The sequence below is a fragment of the Cherax quadricarinatus genome, chromosome 45 (assembly GCF_038502225.1).
Source record: "Cherax quadricarinatus isolate ZL_2023a chromosome 45, ASM3850222v1, whole genome shotgun sequence".
NCBI lineage: Eukaryota > Metazoa > Arthropoda > Malacostraca > Decapoda > Parastacidae > Cherax > Cherax quadricarinatus.
In genome coordinates this window covers 25,780,562-25,803,489 of record NC_091336.1, presented here as the reverse complement: position 1 = coordinate 25,803,489, position 22,928 = coordinate 25,780,562, and the positions used below count along the sequence as shown (strand labels likewise).

Genomic DNA, 22,928 nt, shown 5'->3' with positions numbered 1-22,928 from the left:
TGAGGGACTGATTACCTCAAACTCCTCCTCTCCTTACGCCTTTCTACTTTGTATTGGACTGATGAAGCCACTTTGTGGCGAAACGTTTCCTGAATAAAGATTCCCATATGTTGCATAAGTGTCTCAATCTTAAACGAATCTTGGAATCATTACTTTTTGTACATCTAACACTTTCAACCAGGCTTTTACAACGTAGCTGAACCCACTTGTCAGGAAACTTCACTGTTATCATACATAACATCGTAAACACTCGCCCGTTCCTGGCAGGTCCGTCTCATATCCAACCTGCCCAACATTCTGCATCCTATACATACTCATGTACTCTTACCCAAGTAGATCTGTTTATGACTGATAAAGCTCTCTGTATGGGCGAAAGGTAGTTAATAAAGGATCGCATTATACTGTATTTGTCTTTATTTATTCCATCGCGCATTCTACTGACCTTACCTCTTTTATTTGTATCTCTTGTAATGCCGAACCCGCGGTTCTTTTCCTCCGCTGTTAGACTCAGCTTTTTTCCATTTCCGATCCTCAAAATCATACATGTACTTTTCCATTTTTTTTATTTAGTCACCGGCTTCACATCATTAGCAAACAGATACAGAGGAATCAACCTCAATAGTTAGACAGTTCTACTGATATAGGAAGTTGCAGAGACCCAGTAACGAGCCTTGTGATACCTCACTCGTCATCCTCGTCCATTCTGATGCTTCTTGTTATTCTCTGTCGCGACTCTCATGTACTCCATCACTAGAACACTTAACACTTACCTCTTTTCTCCTGCTTATTTGTACTGCCTCTTAATTAATTTCTGTATCAAACACTTTTTTAGTCAAGAAAATTACTATATCAAACACTGTTCTTCATTCAAGAAAATTAATGAATTAAACACTTTAGTCAAGAAAATGTGGAATACCCGTTCTTGTTTTATCTCGGCAGCCTCATAGTGTGTGTGTGTGTGTGTGTGTGTGTGTGTGTGTGTGTGTGTGTGTGTGTGTGTATACTCACCTAATTGTACTCACCTAATTGTGGTTGCAGGGGTCGAGACTCAGCTCCTGACCCGCCTCTTTACTGATCGCTACTAGGTCCTCTCTCTGCTTCCTGAGCTTTATCATACCTCTTCTTAAAACTATGTATGGTTCCTGCCTCCACTACTTCACTTGCTAGGCTATTCCACTTCCTGACGACTCTATGACTGAAGAAATACTTCCTAACGTCCCTGTGACTCGTCTGAGTCTTCAGCTTCCAGTTGTGACCCCTTGTTCCTGTGTCTCCTCTCTGGAACATCCTATCTCTGTCCACCTTGTCTATTTCCCGCAGTATCTTGTATGTCGTTATCATGTCTCCCCTGACCCTTCTGTCCTCCAGTGTCGTCAGTCCGATTTCCCTCAACCTTTCCTCGTACGACGTTTCCCTGAGCTCTGGGACTAGCCTTGTTGCAAACCTTTGTACTTTCTCTAACTTCTTGACGTGCTTGACCAGGTGTGGGTTCCAGACTGGTGCTGCATACTCCAGTATGGGCCTAACATACACAGTGTACAGTGTCTTGAACGATTCCTTATTAAGGTATCGGAACGCTTTTCTCAGGTTTGCCAGGCGCCCGTATGCTGCAGCAGTTATTTGGTTGTGTGCCTCCGGTGACGTGCTCAGTGTTATGGTCACCCCGAGGTCTTTCTCCCTGAGTGAGGTCTTTGTCCACCTAGCCTATATTCTGTCTGCGGTCTTCTTTGCCCCTCCCCAATCTTCATGACTTTGCATATGGCAGGATTGAATTCGAGAAGCTAGTTTCTGGACCACATGTCCAGCCTGTCCAGGTCTCTTTGCAGTCCTGCCTCATCCTCATCCGATTTAATTCTTCTCATCAACTTCACATCATCTGCAAATAGGGACACTTCAGAGTCTATTCCTTCCATCATGTCGTTCGCATATATCAAAAATAGCACTGGCCCTAGAACTGACCCCTGTGGGACCCCGCTCGTCACAGGCGCCCACTGTGATACCTCTTCACGTACCATGACTCGTTGCTGCCTCCCTGTCAGGTATTCCCTGATCCATTGCAGTGCTCTCCCTGTTACATGCGCCTGATCCTCCAGCTTCTGCACTAATCTCTTGTGGGGAACTGTGTCAAAGGCCTTCCTGCAGTCTAGGAAAACGCAATCAACCCACCCCACTCTCTCGTGTCTTACTTCTGTTACCTTGTCATAAAACTCCAGGAGGTTTGTGATACAAGATTTGCCTTCCATGAACCCATGCTGGTTTTCATTTATAATCTTGTTCCGTTCCATGTGTTCGACCACTCTCCTCCTGATAATCTTCTCCATGACTTTGCACGCAATACATGTCAGAGACACAGGTCTGTAGTTTAGCTCCTCGTTTCTGTTTCCTTTCTTAAATATGGGGACTACATTTGCTGTCTTCCATTTCTCAGGTAGATGCCCAGTTTCAAGGGATGTGTTGAAGATTGTGGTTAGAGGCACGCACAGCATCTCTGCTCCTTCTCTAAGGACCCATGGGGAGATGGAAATAAATGGTATAAAATACCGACACAATGGCAATATAAACACAAATGCAGTATAATGTGATCCTTTATTGACTACGTTTCGCCCACACAGTGGGCTTTTTCAAGTCACAAACAGAACTACCTGGGGTGGAAGGAAAGCGAGTATTTATAGTCCGGCTGAGGTCAGGTGAAGAATGCTGCATCTGATGATGTACCGAGTTGGGTTGTAGAGTCTAAAAACTTGGGTAGCTTGGAAAGGAGACTGGACAAGTTTGTGAGCAGACCTTCTACAGTGTTCTTATGTGGGATAGCGATGAAGAAGTTTCTTGGCAAGTGGTTCAGCTATGTTATAGAAGCCACTATTCTGGTTGAAGTTGTCGGATATAGAAATAAGTGATGATTCCAGGATTCTTCGGTATTGGGTGTTGTCTTCTGTGGCGATAAGTCTTGAGTTTCTGTAGTTTATTAAGTGGTTGTGTGAATTACGGTGTTGTACGCATGCATTCCTTGTGTCGTCAGACCTGCTTGCGTATTGGTGTTCTGAAATACGTGTTTGGAGGTCCCTTGATGTTTCGCCCACGTATAACTTGTTGCAGTCATTACAAGGGATTATGTATACCCCTGCAGAGGATGGAGGCTTGTCCTGCCTACTACTGGTGATGTCCTTGATGGTCGTGGTTGTGGAGGTAGATACTTGGAATGATGTTTTGGCAAAGATGTTGGAAACATGTTTGGCAATGGAGTTGGTGGGAAGGACTATGTATCTCTTCTCGGGGTGTGTTGAAGATGTTTAGTGCTCGCCGTCTGCAGTCTCTGATGAAGTGACGAGGATAGTGGAGTTTGGAAAATACCTGTTCAATTATAGTGCATTCTTCCTCAAGGAACTCGTTGCTGCAGATTCTGAGTGCACGCAGGAAGAAGCCTATAATTACATCACGTTTGGTTTTGGTGTCGTGGTGAGAGTAGAAGTGGAGAAGATCGTTTTGGTTGGTGGGTTTTCGATAGACTTTAAAACGAAGTTCGTGGTCAGCTTTGCAGAGTAGAACATCAAGGAAAGGAAGAGTGTTGTAGAAGGTCTGCTCACAAACTTGTCCAGTCTCCTTTCCAAGCTACCCTAGTTTTTAGACTCTACAACCCAACTCGGTACATCATCAGATGCAGCATTCTTCACCTGACCTCAGCCGGACTATAAATACTCGCTTTCCTTCCACCCCAGGTAGTTCTGTTTGTGACTTGAAAAAGCCCACTGTGTGGGCGAAACGTAGTCAATAAAGGATCACATTATACTGCATTTGTGTTTATATTGCCACCCATGGGGAGATGTTGTCCGGTCCCATCGCCTTTGAGGTATCAAGGTCACTTAGCAGCTTCTTCACCTCCTCGGTTGTTCGTATGTCATCCGACACTTGTTGGTATATTCCCTCTTGATGTTCCCTTTTGTGCTGTCTTCCCACAGCCCTTCCTGTCTCTACTGTAAAAACTTCCTTAAATCTCCTGTTTAGCTCCTCACATACCTCCTGGTCATTTCTTGTGAGTTCTCCCCCTTCTGTCCTTAATCTGATCACCTGGTCTTTGACTGTTGTCTTCCTCCTGATGTAGCTATACAACAGTTTCGGGTCAGTCTTGATTTTCGATGCTATGTCATTTTCATACTGTCGCTGGGCCTCCCTCCTTACCTGTGCGTACTCGTTCCTGGCTCCGCGACTGATCTCCCTATTTTCGTGTGTTCTCTGCCTTCTGTACTTTTTCCATTCTCTATTGCACTTTGTTTTTGCCTCCTTACACCGTCGGGTAAACCAGGGGCTCGTTCTGGTCTTCCCGTTGTTTCTGTTGCCCTTGGGAATAAACCTTTCCACTGCCTCCTTGCATTTTGTTGTTACATATTCCATCATTTCATTTACTGGCTTTCCTGCCAGTTCTCTGTCCCACGGGACCTCCTGCAGGAAGTTCCTCAACCCTATGTAGTCCCCTCTTTTATAGTCAGGCTTTTCCCATTCAACTCCTGTTACTCTCTCCACTTGCAGCTCTACTATATATTCAAAGCACAGAACCACGTGGTCGCTAGCTCCTAGGGGACTCTCATACGTGATGTGCTTAATGTCTGAACTGCCCAGGGTGAACACAAGGTCCAATCTTGCTGGTTCATCCTCCCCTCTCACTCTGGTAGTGTCCTTAACATGTTGGTGCATGAGGTTTTCCAGCACCACGTCCATCATCTTGGCTCTCCATGTTTCGGGACCCCCATGTGGGTGTGTGTGTGTGTGTGTGTGTATACTCTCCTAGCTGTGCGCCTACATGCATTTATTTATATGTTATATGTCCCTGTCCCTGCCTTCAAGCAGGGTGTCACTAGATTCATTCCAAACATCGTCGGTCCTGTCATACCTCTCCTCAAAGCTATGTATGGACTCTGCCTCCACCAGGTCTTTACACGACCTAACCACTCTGTAACTGAAGAAATAAGTTTTCTTATCCTGATAAATGTGCTCCATAAGCTTACTCTGTTGGTAACTAAATTTACTAAAAGGTCTCCTCTTTTTATTGTTATTACCTGGTTTTTACTTCCATCTTTCTTCTCGTGTGACTGTGTAGTAGTTGTGGTTCACCTCTGGGTTTTGTTGTGTCCTTTTCTGAAATTTAGATATTACAAATGAGTAAAAATTATCATGACGATGTTTGCTGGGTGTTATCATGGAGATATCTCTACCTCACTTCTCCCTTCCTCACTTGGCTCTAACCTGAATACTTCCCAATCTCCAGGTTCTATGCGATCCATATGTGTTTACCGCTTCCCGTGATAATAGTTGTAGTAGTAGTAGTTGCTTTCAGTACCAAAGTCTTTCTTCTCACATAACTCTCCAAGTATTATCGTTCACAAAATTTTCACTATTTCCAACAATTCATGCATCGAGATTTTCACTTTAAGGTTGATCCTTCCCAAAATATATTTTTTTTAGTCAGTGTGGGGAAGTACATACCATATATTCCCCTCACCACAGTCATTCATCCTAGTGTATAATCTAGTGTGGGGAAATATTTTTCCCGAACATACGCATTCTCTCTCTCTCTCTCTCTCTCTCTCTCTCTCTCTCTCTCTCTCTCTCTCTCTCTCTCTCTCTCTTTCTTGCCTAGCCCACCTAAAGTTTTATGGAGGAACTGAAAGCGGCTCAGTGAAGCCGCTATAAAAGATTCTGCCAAACATATTTACTGTACTGTTATATTTTGTTTACAATAACAGGGACAAAGTCTTCATAGATGTATGTACATAGACCGTCAGAAGCCATGTGATAAAGTACCAAACAGGAGATGTCTAAGGAAACTGACATAAAATACTACTGGAACAAGTGCAGAGTTATTAAAAAAGAAACTGGACTACTACCTTCGTAAAGTGCTGGCATGGCTATGTGAGCCTGAGGGCCACTGACAGTAAAGGTTTAGGTGAACTGGTGATGAAGAGGGAAGGCTGATTTCAGATCGGTCTGCCAGGGTAGAAAACCATCGAACCTAGTCGAACCCTTAACTCCGTAGTCCAGAGGTCACCCTCCATGGCTAGCACACCACCGCAGTGTGAACATTAACATCCTCTCCTAATTTAAGGGTATTCGCTTACTTGAACAATAATACCCGAGAAGCCAGACTACAGGTGTTCTTTCTTGGGACATTCACACTCTCGTCTCGTGGTCTAATGGCCGCAGATTAGGGGGACTCATGGTGACCTGGTATATATGAGATGGTTCATCCACTTGCTGTGGACAACAAAACCGATAGGACACTTGGCTTCGTAACAAAATAAAAAAAAACTGAGCACAAAACACCTGAAATATTATTAACATTATACAGTGTTCTTGCCATATCTCACCTTGATAAAACTGTTCATTTCTGGTTCCCTAATTATATACAAGATGTCATTAAACTCAAGAGGGAGTAAAGAACAGTACAACTTATTTTAAAAATCGTAGCCATATACAGAAAAACTTAAATCAGCCAACCTCTCTTTACTCAAAATAAGAAAGATATATGGAGCACTGGAAGCGTCTTTTCCCAAACGTAGACGACACCAAAGCAATTCATCCCTTTAAGAATCGACAGAACGAACACTTTCGCAAATGCAGCATTATAGTAGCCACAGACAATAGCCGCCGTCATAGTTCCAGGGAGTTTTATAATTTCACAGGATGATCGGTTAGTTATGCTACCATCTAGAACACTGCATGAGAAGCAGTGGTAATAGTTGTAGACTATGTTCTCTCTCAACTTGTAGCTTTCCAATTAAATGCTTATAGCTGTTTTTTCCAGTGCAATATGCATTTTACACCGTTTTTCTGCAGGCACTGGTCTGATAATAGTAGAGAGTCCTTCGTCGAAACAGTAGTACACAGAACTTCTCGGTACACAGTCTAGGTGCGAACTATCAACTCCTCGACTATCTGTCTTACCCTATGTACTCTCTCTCTCTCTCTCTCTCTCTCTCTCTCTTTACACAGGGTTTGACAAGGTTAGGTTAAGGATCCCTAGCTTTATTGACAAGCTATTTACAGGTTAAGGATTCCTAACTTTATTGACAAGCTAAGAGCTGTTACCTACATCAGCTCATTTGAAAGCATTTTTATTATGAGACATACAAGTAGGGAACAGGATGAAGTTGGAGCCATCTGTGGGCCAGCATTTTCATTTGATCAGCTGACTTTATCTCGTTGACATCATTATGCTGTACAAATGTGTTCCATACTCGAGTCATCCTGGGTATATATGATCTCAGATGGAGTGATGTTCTGGAGAAGGGTACAGCCAGAGTGAAGTTGCTGCTTTCTGCCCGTCTTGTGGCATAAAAGCTTGTTTCACGCTGTCCTCGAAGTGGATCCAAGTGTGATACTTTGACAATATTGGCCTTGTACATAACAGTAAGGCCACCCATATCCCTCCTGTGTTGAAGGCTCTGTTGAAATGACAGATCTATCCAGGATGGGTCCAGGCGAGAGATGAGACGTCTTGCTCTGTTCTCTACTTTGTCAAGCAGGCTCTCTCTCTCTCTCTCTCTCTCTCTCTCTCTCTCTCTCTCTCTCTCTCTCTCTCTCTCTCTTCTCAATCTCTCTGTCCACTTCAGCTCGAGGACGACTCATCCCTATTACCTGCTCTTGCCCTCGTTTCCCAGCCCAACTCTTGACCTACTGCATCTTAACCAGTTAATCCCAGTCGTAAACTCTCTCTCTATCTCTCTCTCTCCTACTTTAACTCTTCCTTCATACCCTTCACGAGGACTTGTACACATTGGCCATCGTCCTTGCTGAAATCTGAACTCCCTTTGTACTTCTTTTGTATTTGCCGTGAAGTAATTCATTAACTTCATGACAAACACATTAACTGTTTAGAAAATGGAGGTGAATATATCTGGGGAATGTTTTTCGCAGCCTGGAATTTACAGGCAGTAAGTTATTCTCCCACCTGAGCTTATTTTAAAACCCAGCCGTGTCTAAAGTATACTACCATCCTTCCTCCTCCACAGGTAGCCAATTCTTCAACTTTTTTTTTTACTGTTCGTGAGAAAATGTATGCTTGAGGTTTTACGATACGGCTCTCCTCGCTGGCAGATATAAGCCACCCTGTTCTGAATGTTTTTATTGTCGGGTAATTATGTTTAAATATAGGTTAACATGAAAAAAATACCACAATGGAAAATAAGAAATAAAATCTGAGCGCTTTCATGTGCTTACACACACACATTCAGATAAAAATTGTGAAGAAATAAATGTCTGGAACATCAAAAGATTAAAAAAGAAATTTGGTAAAGATATATTTCAGATCATATCTTTTTGCATGCAATACTTGGTTGTGACATCACGTCTGTCTTGTATATCTTGGAAAAAATCAAGCAAATAAAATCTTTCCAAAAATGCTAGCTTTCAAAGCCAGGCAACTGTTTTCACCAATATTTCAAATAAAGGAAATTTACTTGCAAGCTAAGCTGCATCCGCGTCTGTATGAAGGCAAGACAGGTGACCTTGTCAAATAGCCTTTTTCTTGGGACTCAAGTCGGAAATAAACAAAATCGGCTCAAGTAATGACATATGATTCACAAGGACTTTGAAAACATGGGGAACATGAGCAAGCCAATAATAACTTTGTATCGAGTGGAAGTCATGCTTTGAGCATGTAATAAGAAATCAAAAGTTTAGAGTCTCATAGGAGGGCCTGTGGCGCTCGCGATGGAGCTTGGCCTTGTGTAACAGACTACAGAAAAGATTAGTCTTCGCTCTTGACCAGAGGAAGAAAAATTGCTCTCGACACTCCACTTGAAACTAGAGCAATAAAGAGTCTGATGGTAAAGACAAACATCCAGAAGGGTTTCGCAAGGAATTCGTGGAAGAGAGGAAAGGAGCTTATGACGTGTGTGGGCCCCGGGAATCTCCGTGCAGCAGTGGTCAACTGAAAGACGAGAAACTAAATGTAAGTCACTTGTCCTGTTTCCTGACAAACCTTACCTAAGAATTCTTGAATTCAATTAGAATTTTTCGCTTGTTGCATTCAGTGGGGAATTTTCCCATTTTGAAGTGCATAAACAATTTCCCCAGTAAATTTCACCGTCAACTCAGTATGTCCCTTTCTGCCTCTCTGATGTGTATAATCTTGTGTTGATGGTGAAAATATAACTATTGGGTTGCCATAATTTCTTGCAGCATACTGTATAAAGTTTACAAATATTCCTGATTGTAGCCATAAGTGGCCAATGTAGGAGAGAGCCACCATCAAGGATGTACTGAACACTGTTGTATTGTACGTGAGTCTCAGCGCTGGGACATGACCATAATGCATCAGCATTAATACCAGTTGGAGCTGCAAGAATAAATGACCACTTCAGATCTCAAAAAAAAAAAAAAAAATCACAAATTCACACGAAAATGTATTTTTCTTTACGCATTTGAAATTAACTCTTTTTAGACAAACTATTTATAGGTTATATTAATGAAAATGCTATTTACCTATGTTACCTAAATTGTCCAAAAATAAAATACATTTACACTAATTAAAATCATGCATAGGAAATAATTCCCAGAAAAATTATAATTTAGTTTCACAAAAAAATTTCACAATCATATTTTTTTTTGCATCATGTAACATTTCTCATGTATATATAAGCTATATATATAGAATTCATTTTGTCAGATTTTTTGGCATAATGTTTTCGAGTGTAGGATGCCAGGTATTGCCCAAAAGTATAGAAGGATACTTGGAGCACAACGAAATCAGGGCCACACCACTCTCACGAGCCCTCTTAGGGCGAGGAAGGTACCAGAGCCAGAGCTTGCTACCACCTGCAGCTCACAAGACTGCCACTCCCATGGGCCCCTCCCTGGGGCGGGGCAGATGGCAGACCAGAGGCCTAGCTTCTCCCTACGAGCCCCATGAGGGCGGGGAATGGGGCTAGGCCTGGGGACAGTTGGTCCCGAAGATGAGGAGGTCCTTGTACCTCCTCTCATGGGAGACACAGGTCTCAAGACACTCCTAAGACAGGGAGCCAACGCCGGGTCACCATCTGGAAGAGACCCGAGCCGGGAGAGCACCGGCTAATCAAGAACAACAATACAACAAACCATTTTTATGGAAGTGTCTTTCAGGCCCCAGCTTTATCAGGCATGAGATGTTCTCAGAAAGCTACGAAAATATGGTTCTAGAAACTCTAGCAAATTTCTTAGAATTAGATGATGTTATACAACACATATTTTCCTAGGCTTTCCATATGTAAATCAGCAATGATTTCCGAGGACACTTAAATGTTACTACTCATTATTTGGCCTCTTTTGTTAATTACTGTTTGTCAGAAGCACTTGTTGATAGTGTGCATGTGTACTCACTTGTTTGTGGATGCAGGGGTCAAGTCACAGCTCCTGGCCCCTGTGTGTGTGTGTGTGTTATGTTTTATAAGTAATGTGAGTCATCAGTATATAAACGAGTTTTATGAGTTCTGAAGAGATAAAAAAAAATATTAACAACCACATCTCTGGTAGATGCAGAGTTATTGATAGTTGAAAATTAATAATGTGTGTGAGCCAGCTGACCTTGACCTAATTATTTATTTCCGTCCCCCTCCATGAATGCCAAAACCTCTAACGCATATTTCATTATTAATAATGACTCTGATGTTGGTCACATACACTTCATAACCATCATTCATGGTCACTGTAGTTTTTAATAACATTGTATCAAAATTCGTTCCTAGACATGCTCTCTCTCTCTCTCTCTCTCTCTCTCTCTCTCTCTCTCTCTCTCTCCATCTGTCTCTCTCCATCTCTCGCTCTCTCCATCTGAGACGAGAGAGCAACCAAATCAAAAATAGAAAAAAAAAACTGTAACGTAGAGACTAACTTATAAAGCTCTCACAAGCAAACAAAGCTGAAAAACTCAAAGTTTAGACCTAAAGGCTATAATAAACGAAAGCAAATCTCGCATTCTATATCTAACTAAAGCCAAACTGAAAAAAAAAATCACTTTCTAAATGCAGTAGCGAATTACTTTGCGGAAGAGACAAAGTAAGGAAAACAAGGAGATCTCGCAACTCTGGTGAACTACCTCGAGCTTCTGAGATCGAAATCCACATTATAAATATTGTCGATACTTGAGGTACAGAGTCCAAGAAGAAAGATGGAAAACAGGCCATTGTAAATGCATTCTGTTCTCTTTTGGCATTACTTAATACGTGTAGATTGTTTGTTTAATTCATGTTAAGCACTAAACCCATGTGGGTTATTCAGTGCAAGACATGGTGGAGGTTTAATCCTCCACCACATCCTGCGCTTCCTATTGACACTCCTGCGTTTCCTATTTGCTCTCTTGCGCTTCATATAATGAGGATATCAACCATGATGAATTATTTTGGCTGGCCATCGAGGCAGCATCGAGTAACATGTTGTCCTCTAGCTCTCTCAGCACAGTGACTCAGATTCTCTTTTTTAAGCATTGCGGAGAAAACACACGCTTCAGATATGACAGTGCCACCCGCACTGCCTGACGTAGCAAGTTTCCTTTTTTCTATAATCTTGTTATTGCTTTTCAATATGTGCAAAATATGTATGGAATGTGTGAAAAATGTGTTAATATAAGTTAATCACACCTAACGTAGGACAGACTAAGAAAATATAAATTTTCTGGAATATTTTAAGCGTGCAAAGTTGAACGAATGGCAAGTCAGAAAAAACATACGTTGTCCTAATATATATATATATATATATATATATATATATATATATATATATATATATATATATATATATATATATATATATATATATATATATATATATATATACACCACCGTCTACCAACACATCACAAATTTCAACACAATGTATGAGCCCCATCCTGTGTAATGGAAAAAGGACACAAGTGCAACTAATGTGACACTGTATTGTGTATATGATGCACATATGTCCTTTTACCTAACACATAGCCGCTATGTTGCAACATCATTGCAACATAGTTTTTGTTCCCACTGCGTAACTATCCCATAAAATAAGGTAAAAACTGATGAATCCAATTTTCCTAAAAATTGGATTCATCTCGGCAGTCACATTTCCTCTATTACCGAACATTTTACCCAATAACTGTGGAACCAGTGGTGCGGCATTTATTTATCTAGAAATAGTTATAATTGCAACACATATTACCTTAGCATAGTTACATTAAATTTACCAATAAAAGTTATTTATTACTTTTTATTATTTTCACTCTAACCAAAAAAACTTTCAAGAGGAGGGGTGCTTTGATGATGGTGAGGGGGTGCCTTGATGATGGGGAGGGGGTGCCTTGATGATGGGGAGGGGTGCCTTGATGATGAGGAGGGGTGCTTTGATGATGGGGAGGGGGTGCCTTGATGATGGGGAGGGGGTGCCTTGATGATGGGGAGGGGTGCCTTGATGATGGGGAGGGGGTGCCTTGATGATGGTGAGGGGGTGCCTTGATGATGGGGAGGGGGTGCCTTGATGATGGGGAGGGGGTGCCTTGATGATGGGGAGGGGGTGCCTTGATGATGGGGAGGGGTGCCTTGATGATGGGGAGGGGGTGCCTTGATGATGGGGAGGGGGTGCCTTGATGATGAGGAGGGGTGCTTTGATGATGGGGAGGGGGTGCCTTGATGATGGGGAGGGGGTGCCTTGATGATGGGGAGGGGGTGCCTTGATGATGGGGAGGGGGTGCCTTGATGATGGGGAGGGGTGCCTTGATGATGGGGAGGGGGTGCCTTGATGATGAGGAGGGGTGCCTTGATGATGAGGAGGGGGTGCCTTGATGATGGGGAGGGGGTGCCTTTGATGATGGGGAGGGGTGCCTTGATGATGGGGAGGGGGTGCCTTGATGATGGGGAGGGGGTGCCTTGATGATGAGGAGGGGTGCTTTGATGATGGGGAGGGGGTGCCTTGATGATGGGGAGGGGGTGCCTTGATGATGGGGAGGGGGTGCCTTGATGATGAGGAGGGGGTGCCTTGATGTTGGGGAGGGGTGCCTTGATGATGGGGAGGGGGTGCCTTGATGATGGGGAGGGGGTGCCTTGATGATGGGGAGGGGGTGCCTTGATGATGAGGAGGGGTGCTTTGATGATGGGGAGGGGGTGCCTTGATGATGGGGAGGGGGTGCCTTGATGATGGGGAGGGGTGCCTTGATGATGGGGAGGGGGTGCCTTGATTATGGGGAGGGGATGCCTTGATGATGGGGAGGGGGTGCCTTGATGATGAGGAGGGGTGCTTTGATGATGGGGAGGGGGTGCCTTGATGATGGGGAGGGGGTGCCTTGATGATGAGGGGTGCTTTGATGATGGGGAGGGGGTGCCTTGATGATTGGGAGGGGGTGCCTTGATGATGGGGAGGGGTGCCTTGATGATGGGAAGGGGGTGCCTTGATGATGGGGAGGGGGTGCCTTGATGATGGGGAGGGGGTGCCTTGATGATGAGGAGGGATGCTTTGATGATGGGGAGGGGGTGCCTTGATGATGGGGAGGGGGTGCCTTGATGATGAGGAGGGGTGCTTTGATGATGGGGAGGGGGTGCCTTGATGATGGAGAGGGGGTGCCTTGATGATGGGGAGGGGTGCATTGATGATGGGGAGGGGGTGCCTTGATGCTGGGGCGGGGGTGCCTTGATGAGGGGGAGGGGGTGCCTTGATGATGGGGAGGGGTGCCTTGATGATGAGGAGGGGTGCTTTGATGATGGGGAGGGGGTGCCTTGATGATGGGGAGGGGGTGCCTTGATGATGAGGGGTGCTTTGATGATGGGGAGGGGGTGCCTTGATGATGAGGAGGGGTGATTTGATGATGGGGAGGGGGTGCCTTGATGATGAGGAGGGGTGATTTGATGTTGGGGAGGGGGTGCCTTGATGATGGAGAGGGGGTGCCTTGATGATGGAGAGGGGTGCCTTGATGATGGAGAGGGGTGCCTAGATGATGGGGAGGGGGTGCCTTGATGATGGGGAGGGGTGCCTTGATGATGGGGAGGGGTGCCTTGATGATGAGGAGGGGTGCCTTGATGATGGAGAGGGGTGCCTTGATGATGGGGAGGGGGTGCCTTGATGGGGAGGGGATGCTTTGATGATGAAGATGGGTGCTTTGATGGGGAGGGGGTGCCTTGATGATGGGGAGGGGGGTGCCTTGATGATGGAGAGGGGTGCCTAGATGATGGGGAGGGGGTGCCTTGATGATGGGGAGGGGTGCCTTGATGATGGGGAAGGGGTGTCTAGATGATTGAGAGGGGGTGCTTTGATGATGGAGAGGGGTGCCTTGATGATGGAGAGGGGTGCCTAGATGATGGGGAGGGGGTGCCTTGATGATGGGGAGGGGTGCCTTGATGATGGAGAAGGGTGCCTTGATGATGAGGAGGGGTGCCTTGATGATGGGGAGGGGCGCCTTGATGATAATGAGGGGTTCATTGATGATAATGAGGGGTGCCTTGATGATGGGGAGGGGTTCCTTGATGATAATGAGGGGTGTCTTGATGATAATTAGGGGTGCCTTGATGATAATGAGGGGTGTCTTGATGATGGGGAGGGTGCCTTGATGATAATGAGGCGTGTCTTGATGATAATGAAGGGTGCCTTGATGATAATGAGGGGTTCATTGATGATAATGAGGGGTGCCTTGATGATGGGGAGGGGTGCCTTGATGATGGGGAGGGGTGCCTTGATGATAATGAGGGGTTCATTGATGATAATTAGGGGTGCCTTGATGATGGGGAGGGGTGCCTTGATGATAATGAGGGGTGTCTTGATGATAATGATTACTTTTGGCTTTGATGAATTCTTCGAGAAGTTATGGTCTGTCTTACTTTAACGAAGCATATGACCACGACACTATTGTGTACTACTCACATGACAGCTTTATAGCGACCATAACGACCAGCAACTCAACAGATTAATTGTTTTACAACACCCAGCTCCAGAGATCACTTGTAGAGCTACCAGAGGGTCCACAGATCTCTTGTAGAGCTACCAGAGTGTCCACAGATCACTTGTAGAGCTACCAGAGAGTCCACAGATCATTTGTAAAGCTACCAGAGGGTTCACAGATTACTTGTAGAGCTATCAAAGGTCCGCAGATCACTTGTAAAGCGACCAGAGGCTCCACAGATCACTTGTAAAGATACCAGAGGGTTCAAAGATCACTTCTAGAGCTACCAGAGGTCCGCAAACAACTTGCAAAGCTACCAGAGGGTCCACAGATCACTTGTAGAGCTACCAGAGGTTCCACAAATTAGTTGTAGAACTACCAAAGAGTCCATAGATCAGCTATTTTGCAATGAGAACTCTCGATACTTACAAGGCACTCATCTCATACACCTGGACATGTATAAAGCGATGTATCTGTCCTTCTGCCAGTAAGGTGTCACTGGCCATGTTCCCACGTTCTTCCTCTCACACAAGATTTCTTCTTTAGTGAGACTAATTTTCAGTTTCCTTTTGCATTAATCCATTTGTTCCGATAAGAGGAATCTTTACTTGCTGTCTGGCGAACAGTTCTTGATGTGAGATTTTTTCCCCTGTAAGATGACTCTCACTATTGCAATATCTCTTTCTCTCACTCTTAACTATATTTTGCTTTATCTTAACAATGATTTCGAGTAGTTAATTACTTTTCTAAAGGTTCTGTGCATCAACGAAACATCTGAAATCAGTTATTATTATTATTGAGGCTTCACTTCCGACGAGGTTGGCATTATCACGAGACAGCCTCGCATGATTGATAATTTTGATATTGTCTTTCTGGTGTTACCATTACGATAATACTTTTTGCATTATGAGAGTATTTATTTGTGTTCTGTGTTTATGTTCGTTGCTTTTATTGTGTATGCTGTATATTTTTTTGGCTGAGCTCTGAGTGACCAACGTGGCCAAAATGCTTCGTTAATGTCACAACCAGTAAAATAATAACGAGTACCGTTTCTCTCTCTCTCTCTCTCTCTCTCTCTCTCTCTCTCTCTCTCTCTCTCTCTCTTCTGGTGGTAGAAAAAATAAAACTAATTAGGTACAGTTAGGCAGTGTACCTGTCTAGAGCTAAGTGAACGGTGGACCGAGTCTCCACTGCTCCTTGCTCTCAATAACGTGCTTGGAATGAGTGATTCAAATGTATAAGAATGAGCTGTAAAAATTGTAAAAAGCGTAGCTAAGAGCATCGCACAACTAAACGGCTAATGTTTCTCATTGTTGCTTTCTTACACAGGTGAGCAGCGTCCTTGTTCTCATTGAGTCACCAAGATGCGGAGCACTACCCAGTCACACCCTGGCTAGCTCTCCCAGCCACATCCTGGACAGCTCTCCCAGTCACATCCTGGCCAGTTCTCCCAGCAGTGAGCTACTCGGCCACACCCCAGCTAGCCTTCCCATCAGTGACCTACCCAGCCACACTCTGGCCAGCTCTCCCAGCCACATCCTGGACAGCTCTCCCAGTCACATCCTGGTCAGCTCTCCCAGCAGTGAACTACTCGGCCACTCCCCAGCTAGCCTTCCCAGCAGTGATCTACCCAGCCACACCCTGGGCAACCCTCGCAGCACCGCATCGGAGTGAGTAATAATGTTAGATACCAGATAAGGTACGATACTGATAGTTAACTATATTAGAAGCCATAACGAAGTTAATATGAGAGTGAGAGGGTAATAAAATACCGTGTCTAGGAGTATTACCTGGAGTTTACCTGGAGTTTACCTGGAGAGAGTTCCGGGGGTCAACGCCCCCGCGGCCCGGTCTGTGACCAGGCCTCCTGGTGGATCAGAACCTGATCAACCAGGCTGTTGCTGCTGGCTGCACGCAAACCAACGTACGAGCCACAGCCCGGCTGGTCAGGAACCGACTTTAGGTGCTTGTCCAGTGCCAGCTTGAAGACTGCCAGGGGTCTGTTGGTAATCCCCCTTATGTATGCTGGGAGGCAGTTGAACAGTCTCGGACCCCTGACACTTATTGTATGGTCTCTTAACGTGCTAGTGACACCCCTGCTTTTCATTGGGGGGATGTTGCATCGTCTGCAAAGTCTTTTGCTTTCGTAGTGAGTGATTTTCGTGTGCAAGTTCGGTACTAGTCCCTCTAGGATTTTCCAGGTGTATATAATCATGTATCTCTCCCACCTGCGTTCCAGGGAATACAGTTTTAGGAACCTCAAGCGCTCCCAGTAATTGAGGTGTTTTATCTCCGTTATGCGCGCCGTGAAGGTTCTCTGTACATTTTCTAGGTCAGCAATTTCACCTGCCTTGAAAGGTGCTGTTAGTGTGCAGCAATATTCCAGCCTAGATAGAACAAGTGACCTGAAGAGTGTCATCATGGGCTTGGCCTCCCTAGTTTTGAAGGTTCTCATTATCCATCCTGTCATTTTTCTAGCAGATGCGATTGATACAATGTTATGGTCCTTGAAGGTGAGATCCTCCGACATGATCACTCCCATGTCTTTGACGTTGGTGTTTCGCTCTATTTTGTGGCCAGAATTTGTTTTGTACTCTGATGAAGATTTAATTTCCTCGTGTTTTCCATATCTGAGTAATTAAAATTTCTGATCGTTGAACTTCATATTGTTTTCTGCAGCCCACTGAAAGATTCGGTTGATGTCCGCCTGGAGCCTTGCAGTGTCTGCAATGGAAGACACTGTCATGCAGATTCGGGTGTCATCTGCAAAGGAAGACACGGTGCTGTGGCTGACATCCTTGTCTATGTCGGATATGAGGATGAGGAACAAGATGGGAGCGAGTACTGTGCCTTGTGGAACAGAGCTTTTCACCGTAGCTGCCTCGGACTTTATTTAAAAATATACCACCCTAAGCCTCCACACTCCGTAAACTACACAAAATGTAAACAGATGGTCAATACTTTAGGTTTGATTACCAAGAAGAGCAGATAAACTCACCTTTTTAAAAATAAACATATACAAAGCAATATATACAACACAAAGCCTGCCTTCTACACATTTCACATATTATAAAATAGCTCAGTAGTACACTGCTACTAGTTAATTAAAGTTAGGTCATATGAAATACATATCCAGAGCAATGGGTGTCCATGGCCCACATAGGCCCCACATAAATACCAGGGCCAGGCCCAATGCCAGGGCCAATCAAGGATGCGCCAGTGCACTAATTGCTATTTCCAACACCACAGAACACAGAGCTGGGAAAAACGTCAAGTCAACTACACTTACAAATGTGATACTGTGTCACGCTGATTCCCTATTGCCATAGGCAGGTACGCCCATGATGCCTCGTATCTTATCACAAAGTCCTTGAGCTTGCCAAGACTAATATAATTCCTAAGATGTGCACCCTCACGTGACACTCCATAACTGAAGGAACACAACATTCTCCAGGTTGGTAGACTGAGGTCGATATTCAGGTGTCACTGAACGGGTACATTTATGTGCTTGCCTGAGGTTTTTTTTTTCTTCTTTTTCTTTAAAACTTTCGTTCATAACTTGGTAACGTCTCATCCGCTCGGCTTCAAATTTTCAGGCGCCGTTTAATTGTACCGGGGAAAAGGTTCATGCAACTATTGTCCTTATGAGAAAGGTCATAGAGCTCGTTCTTCAAGTGGCTTTTGCCGTGAGATAACTTAAGAAAGCCTCTTCTGATCAGCTTCAAACATCAAAAACTGTGACACTTATGCAGCATATGGGAATCTTTATTCAGGAAACGTTTCGCCACACAGTGGCTTCATCAGTCCAATACAAAGAGGAAGGCGTAGGGAGAGGAGGAGTATGAGGTAATCAGTCCCTCAGCCTGAAGTCGATGTGTTCAGTCCATCAATCTTGTAGAATGTACAGCATAGGGCCGTAGACGTGGCTTATATACTGTAGTGAGGTGAGGTGAAGCAGGCGGAGGCGGGGTCATAGTGGTACCATCCACTAGTCGAAGTAGGTCTTCGTCCAAAGGTTGAACAAGTGTTGAAGAATTTCTTGGTTTTTCAAACCATTCATCACACACATCAAAAACTGTGTATCGTAAATAGAAGAGTTTAAATTATAACTGGAGTTTGGAGGTAACAATTTTGCCAGTGTGATGTGTAAGTATGAATTTTCCCCCTTCAAATCAGGAAAAAATATAAATGAGTATACCTCTTTTGAACGGCTTTATAGCTGATCGTAAGATTATGTTTGGGCAAACTGGTCAATATACTAAATTACCTGCATAACTCTGAATCTCTGGAATCCATGCAAAAACTGGAGAATGCCTTTTTTTGTTCATCTCAAATTTTCAGCCCTTGTATGTTTTCCAGGGATCAAGGTTTGTCTTGTTATTGAGCCACATAAGTCCCAACTAGCTAATTTTATTAAATAAATAGCGATTCTGAATTCCATTCAGTATTTAAAGAAAACCTTTACTTATTGATTTCAAAAAAATAACTCTGATTCTTTTCATGAAAATGATGATACTCTTTAAGTTTAAGCTGAGAAGGTAAACATTTCAAGTTTCACCGAATTTGCCGAGAAAGAAAACTTGGTAGAGGTTGAATGACGTGGAGATGTCGTGTTTGAGGGCCGTGTGTGGTGTGAATATTATGCAGAGAATTTTGAACATGGAGATGAAAAGGTGTTGGGGAAGCTAAAGTATCAATGAGAGGACCGAGGAGCAATTATTGAGGTGGTGTGGGCACTGACAGTGGAATAAAATAGGACGACTAGGAGGATACAAAAATCGGGAATGGGGAGAACGAACGGTAGGGGTAGACACAGGAAGGGATGGAAGGAGAGGGTAGAGGAGGTTTTCAGTGCTAGGGGCTTCGACATCCAACAGGCTTTTGTGAACGTATTAGATCGAAGTAGAGACAAGGAGTTTTTGTGACCTGACTTGAGTCCTGCAGGTGAGAAGCACAGTCTCTGCATTCTGAAGGAGTGAGAATACTGCGCTTTGGATGCATATCTTTCAGTATATTTATACTTCGTGAGGTGCATACCTCTTAGTATGTATACCGAAGGGTGCAAATCTACGTGTATTTACAAAAAGGTGTATATTTTAGTGTACTTACACTGTAAAATGTGCATTTCTCAATTCATATACTCCGAGATGAGTGAATATCCTAGTGTATAGTTACTTTACTTTGATTCCTATTTCAGAGGTAAAATATTTTATGCTGTTAATAAAAGAGTAAATTCAAGCAAAATGACTCACGTGCAGTCCAGAGGAATTTAAATCTAACAAACTTGATATAACAGTAAACTATAATTACGTACATATATATATATATATATATATATATATATATATATATATATATATATATATATATATATATATATATATATATATATATATATATATATATATATATTCCTTCCGTCTGACAGGGGACACTGATCGCTATATTTAAGCTCTTAATCCCCTGCTATTCTCGGGTGCTGTTAAAAATAGCCATCCAGGAAAGGTAAGCAGCCATTGGAGTGACTCATGCAAGAATTACCTGCTACGTCGTATGAGAGTACAGTAGTGAACAGCTGTTGTGGTACAGTGATCATTTGTTGTTGTGGTGCACTGACCAGCTGTTGTGGTGCAGTGAACAGCTGTTGCTGTGGTGCAGTGATCGGCTGTTGTTGTGGTGCAGTGATCAGTTGTTGTTGTAGTTCAGTGATTAACTGTTATCATGATGGAGTAATCAGCTGTTGTTGTGGTGCAATGATCAGTTGTTGTTGTAGTTAAGTGATTAACTGTTATCATGATGGAGTAATCAGCTGTTGTTATAATACAATGATCGGCTGATATTTTGAGCTGTAGTAATCAGCTGTCGTGGTTCACTAAGCAGTTCTTCTGTTTCAGTGATCAGCTGTTGTGGCTCAGTGAGGTGTGGTGGTGATCGCTTTGTGCATGATTGAGATTGGTGAGGCATGTTGGGTAATGGTGAGATATGATGGGTAATGGTGAAGCGTGGTGGATAATGGTAATACATGTTGGGTAATGGTGAGACATGGTGGTTAATGGTGAGATATGGTGGGTAATGGTGAGACATGGTGGGTAATGGTGAGGCATGATGGGTAATGGTGAGGCGTGGTGGGTAATGGTGAGGCATGGTGGGTAATGGTGAGGCATGGTGGGTAATAGTGAACATCATGGAACCTTGGTTCAGAGGGTATCTACATAACCTTCTTCACGGCTACTGCAACTGCTACCACCACTAATCCATCCCTTGGGTATGACCTACTTCCACTGAGGAATCCCGCCTACCAGTAACTGTGCCCTCGTCTGCGCTTTCTTTCCGTGACAGTGCTCTGGTTTGTGCTGTCTGGTCTGTCTGTTTTAGGAGGCCTGGTCACAGACCGGGCCGCGGGGGCGTTGACCCCCGGAACTCTCTCCAGGTAAACTCTCCAGGTAAACTCCAGGTATGTATGTGTGTGTGTGTGTATGTGTGTTTACTCACCAATATGTACTCACCTATATGTAGTTTCAATGGTAGAGTCACAGCTCCTGGCCCCGTCTCTTCGCTGTGTGCTATTGTGTGTGTGTGTGTGTGTGTGTGCGTGCGAACGCAGACCCGTTTTTGTGTCAGTTCTAGTTTTTTAGTGTCGACCTCGTAGCTTCCTCCGCATCAGGAAACTTCAAGTGATACTCGACCTTTAACGAGGCTCATGAGTGGGAAGAATCACACTGCAGTTTAACACTTGACAAGTGGTGGTCCCAACACACTGCAACTTAATACTTGACAAGTGGTGGTCCCAACACACTGCACTTAATACTTGACAAGTGGTGGTCCCAACACACTGCAACTTAATACTTGACAAGTGGTGGTCCCAACACACTGCACTTAATACTTGACAAGTGGTGGTCCCAACACACTGCACTTAATACTTGACAAGTGGTGGTCCCAACACACTGCAACTTAATACTTGACAAGTGGTGGTCCCAACACACCGCACTTAATACTTGACAAGTGGTGGTCCCAACACACTGCAACTTAACACTTGACAAGTGGTGGTCCCAACACACTGCAACTTAACACTTGACAAGTGGTGGTCCCAACACACTGCAACTTAACACTTGACAAGTGGTGGTCCCAACACACTGCAACTTAATACTTGACAAGTGGTGGTCCCAACACACTGCACTTAATACTTGACAAGTGGTGGTCCCAACACACTGCAACTTAACACTTGACAAGTGGTGGTCCCAACACACTGTAGCTTAACACATTATAAGTGGAACATCACCACACACTGTAAAAACACCTAACAACAAGTGTAGCATCAGTACTGTAGTTCATATTCTATAACTAATATATAACTTATCACTATATATCGAACCCGGTCAAATTATCCCATATCAATTCGTTGTGTCAAAAAATATACAGAAATTTCTGGTGGGGCAATTTTGGTAATGTCGTGCCGAATAGATAAACCTTGAGATTTTGGCTTAAATAGCAACGCTCTTCTTGTCGAATAAGGCAAGCGAAAATTTGTGTGTGATTTCTTCGCAAAAATCATTCAGAACCTAACGAAAAAAAAATATATTTCATTGTATTTATTATTAAATTATTGTAAACTTAACTGAAATATATTTAGTTGGAGTAGGGTAAATTAAATCGCGCTTGTTATAATAAGGTTAGGTAAGCTTTCTAAGGTTCTTTTGGTACAAAATTATTAATTTTTCCATTAACATAAATGAAAAAATATATCTTTAAACGTATAAGAGAAAATTTTAGAAAGAACTTCATTTTAAATGAGTTCTTCCTAATTGACCAATTTTACCTATTCGGTATCTGCAATATGTACCAATGTATGCTTTGTCAGGATGTAAGATTGTAGTCATAATCTTTGTGTTTAGTCGTTCAGGTGATTGTTGTATTTCAGAATCGCAAACTAGTATATAAATCTAACAATAATAAATGGATGGGTATTGTATAATTAAACTTAATTGCGTCAATTCCAGGCTTCGATTTTTTTGCAGACCAATATATTTCCAACACTATAAATTCATAACCTTGTAAGTAGTTATCA

At 43.5% G+C, this 22,928-nt stretch overlaps 1 protein-coding gene across 1 annotated transcript in view; it reads left to right on the top strand.

Moving 5' to 3' along the window:
• The window catches only part of LOC138854007 (uncharacterized), a 60,853-nt gene that overhangs the window by 5,439 nt on the left and 32,486 nt on the right, over positions 1 to 22,928 (top strand). Inside the window, exon 3 of the mRNA XM_070094371.1 lies at positions 16,193 to 16,533. Within this exon, the coding sequence (XP_069950472.1) occupies positions 16,193 to 16,533 (341 nt within the window). The remainder of the gene's footprint in view (positions 1 to 16,192; positions 16,534 to 22,928) is intronic.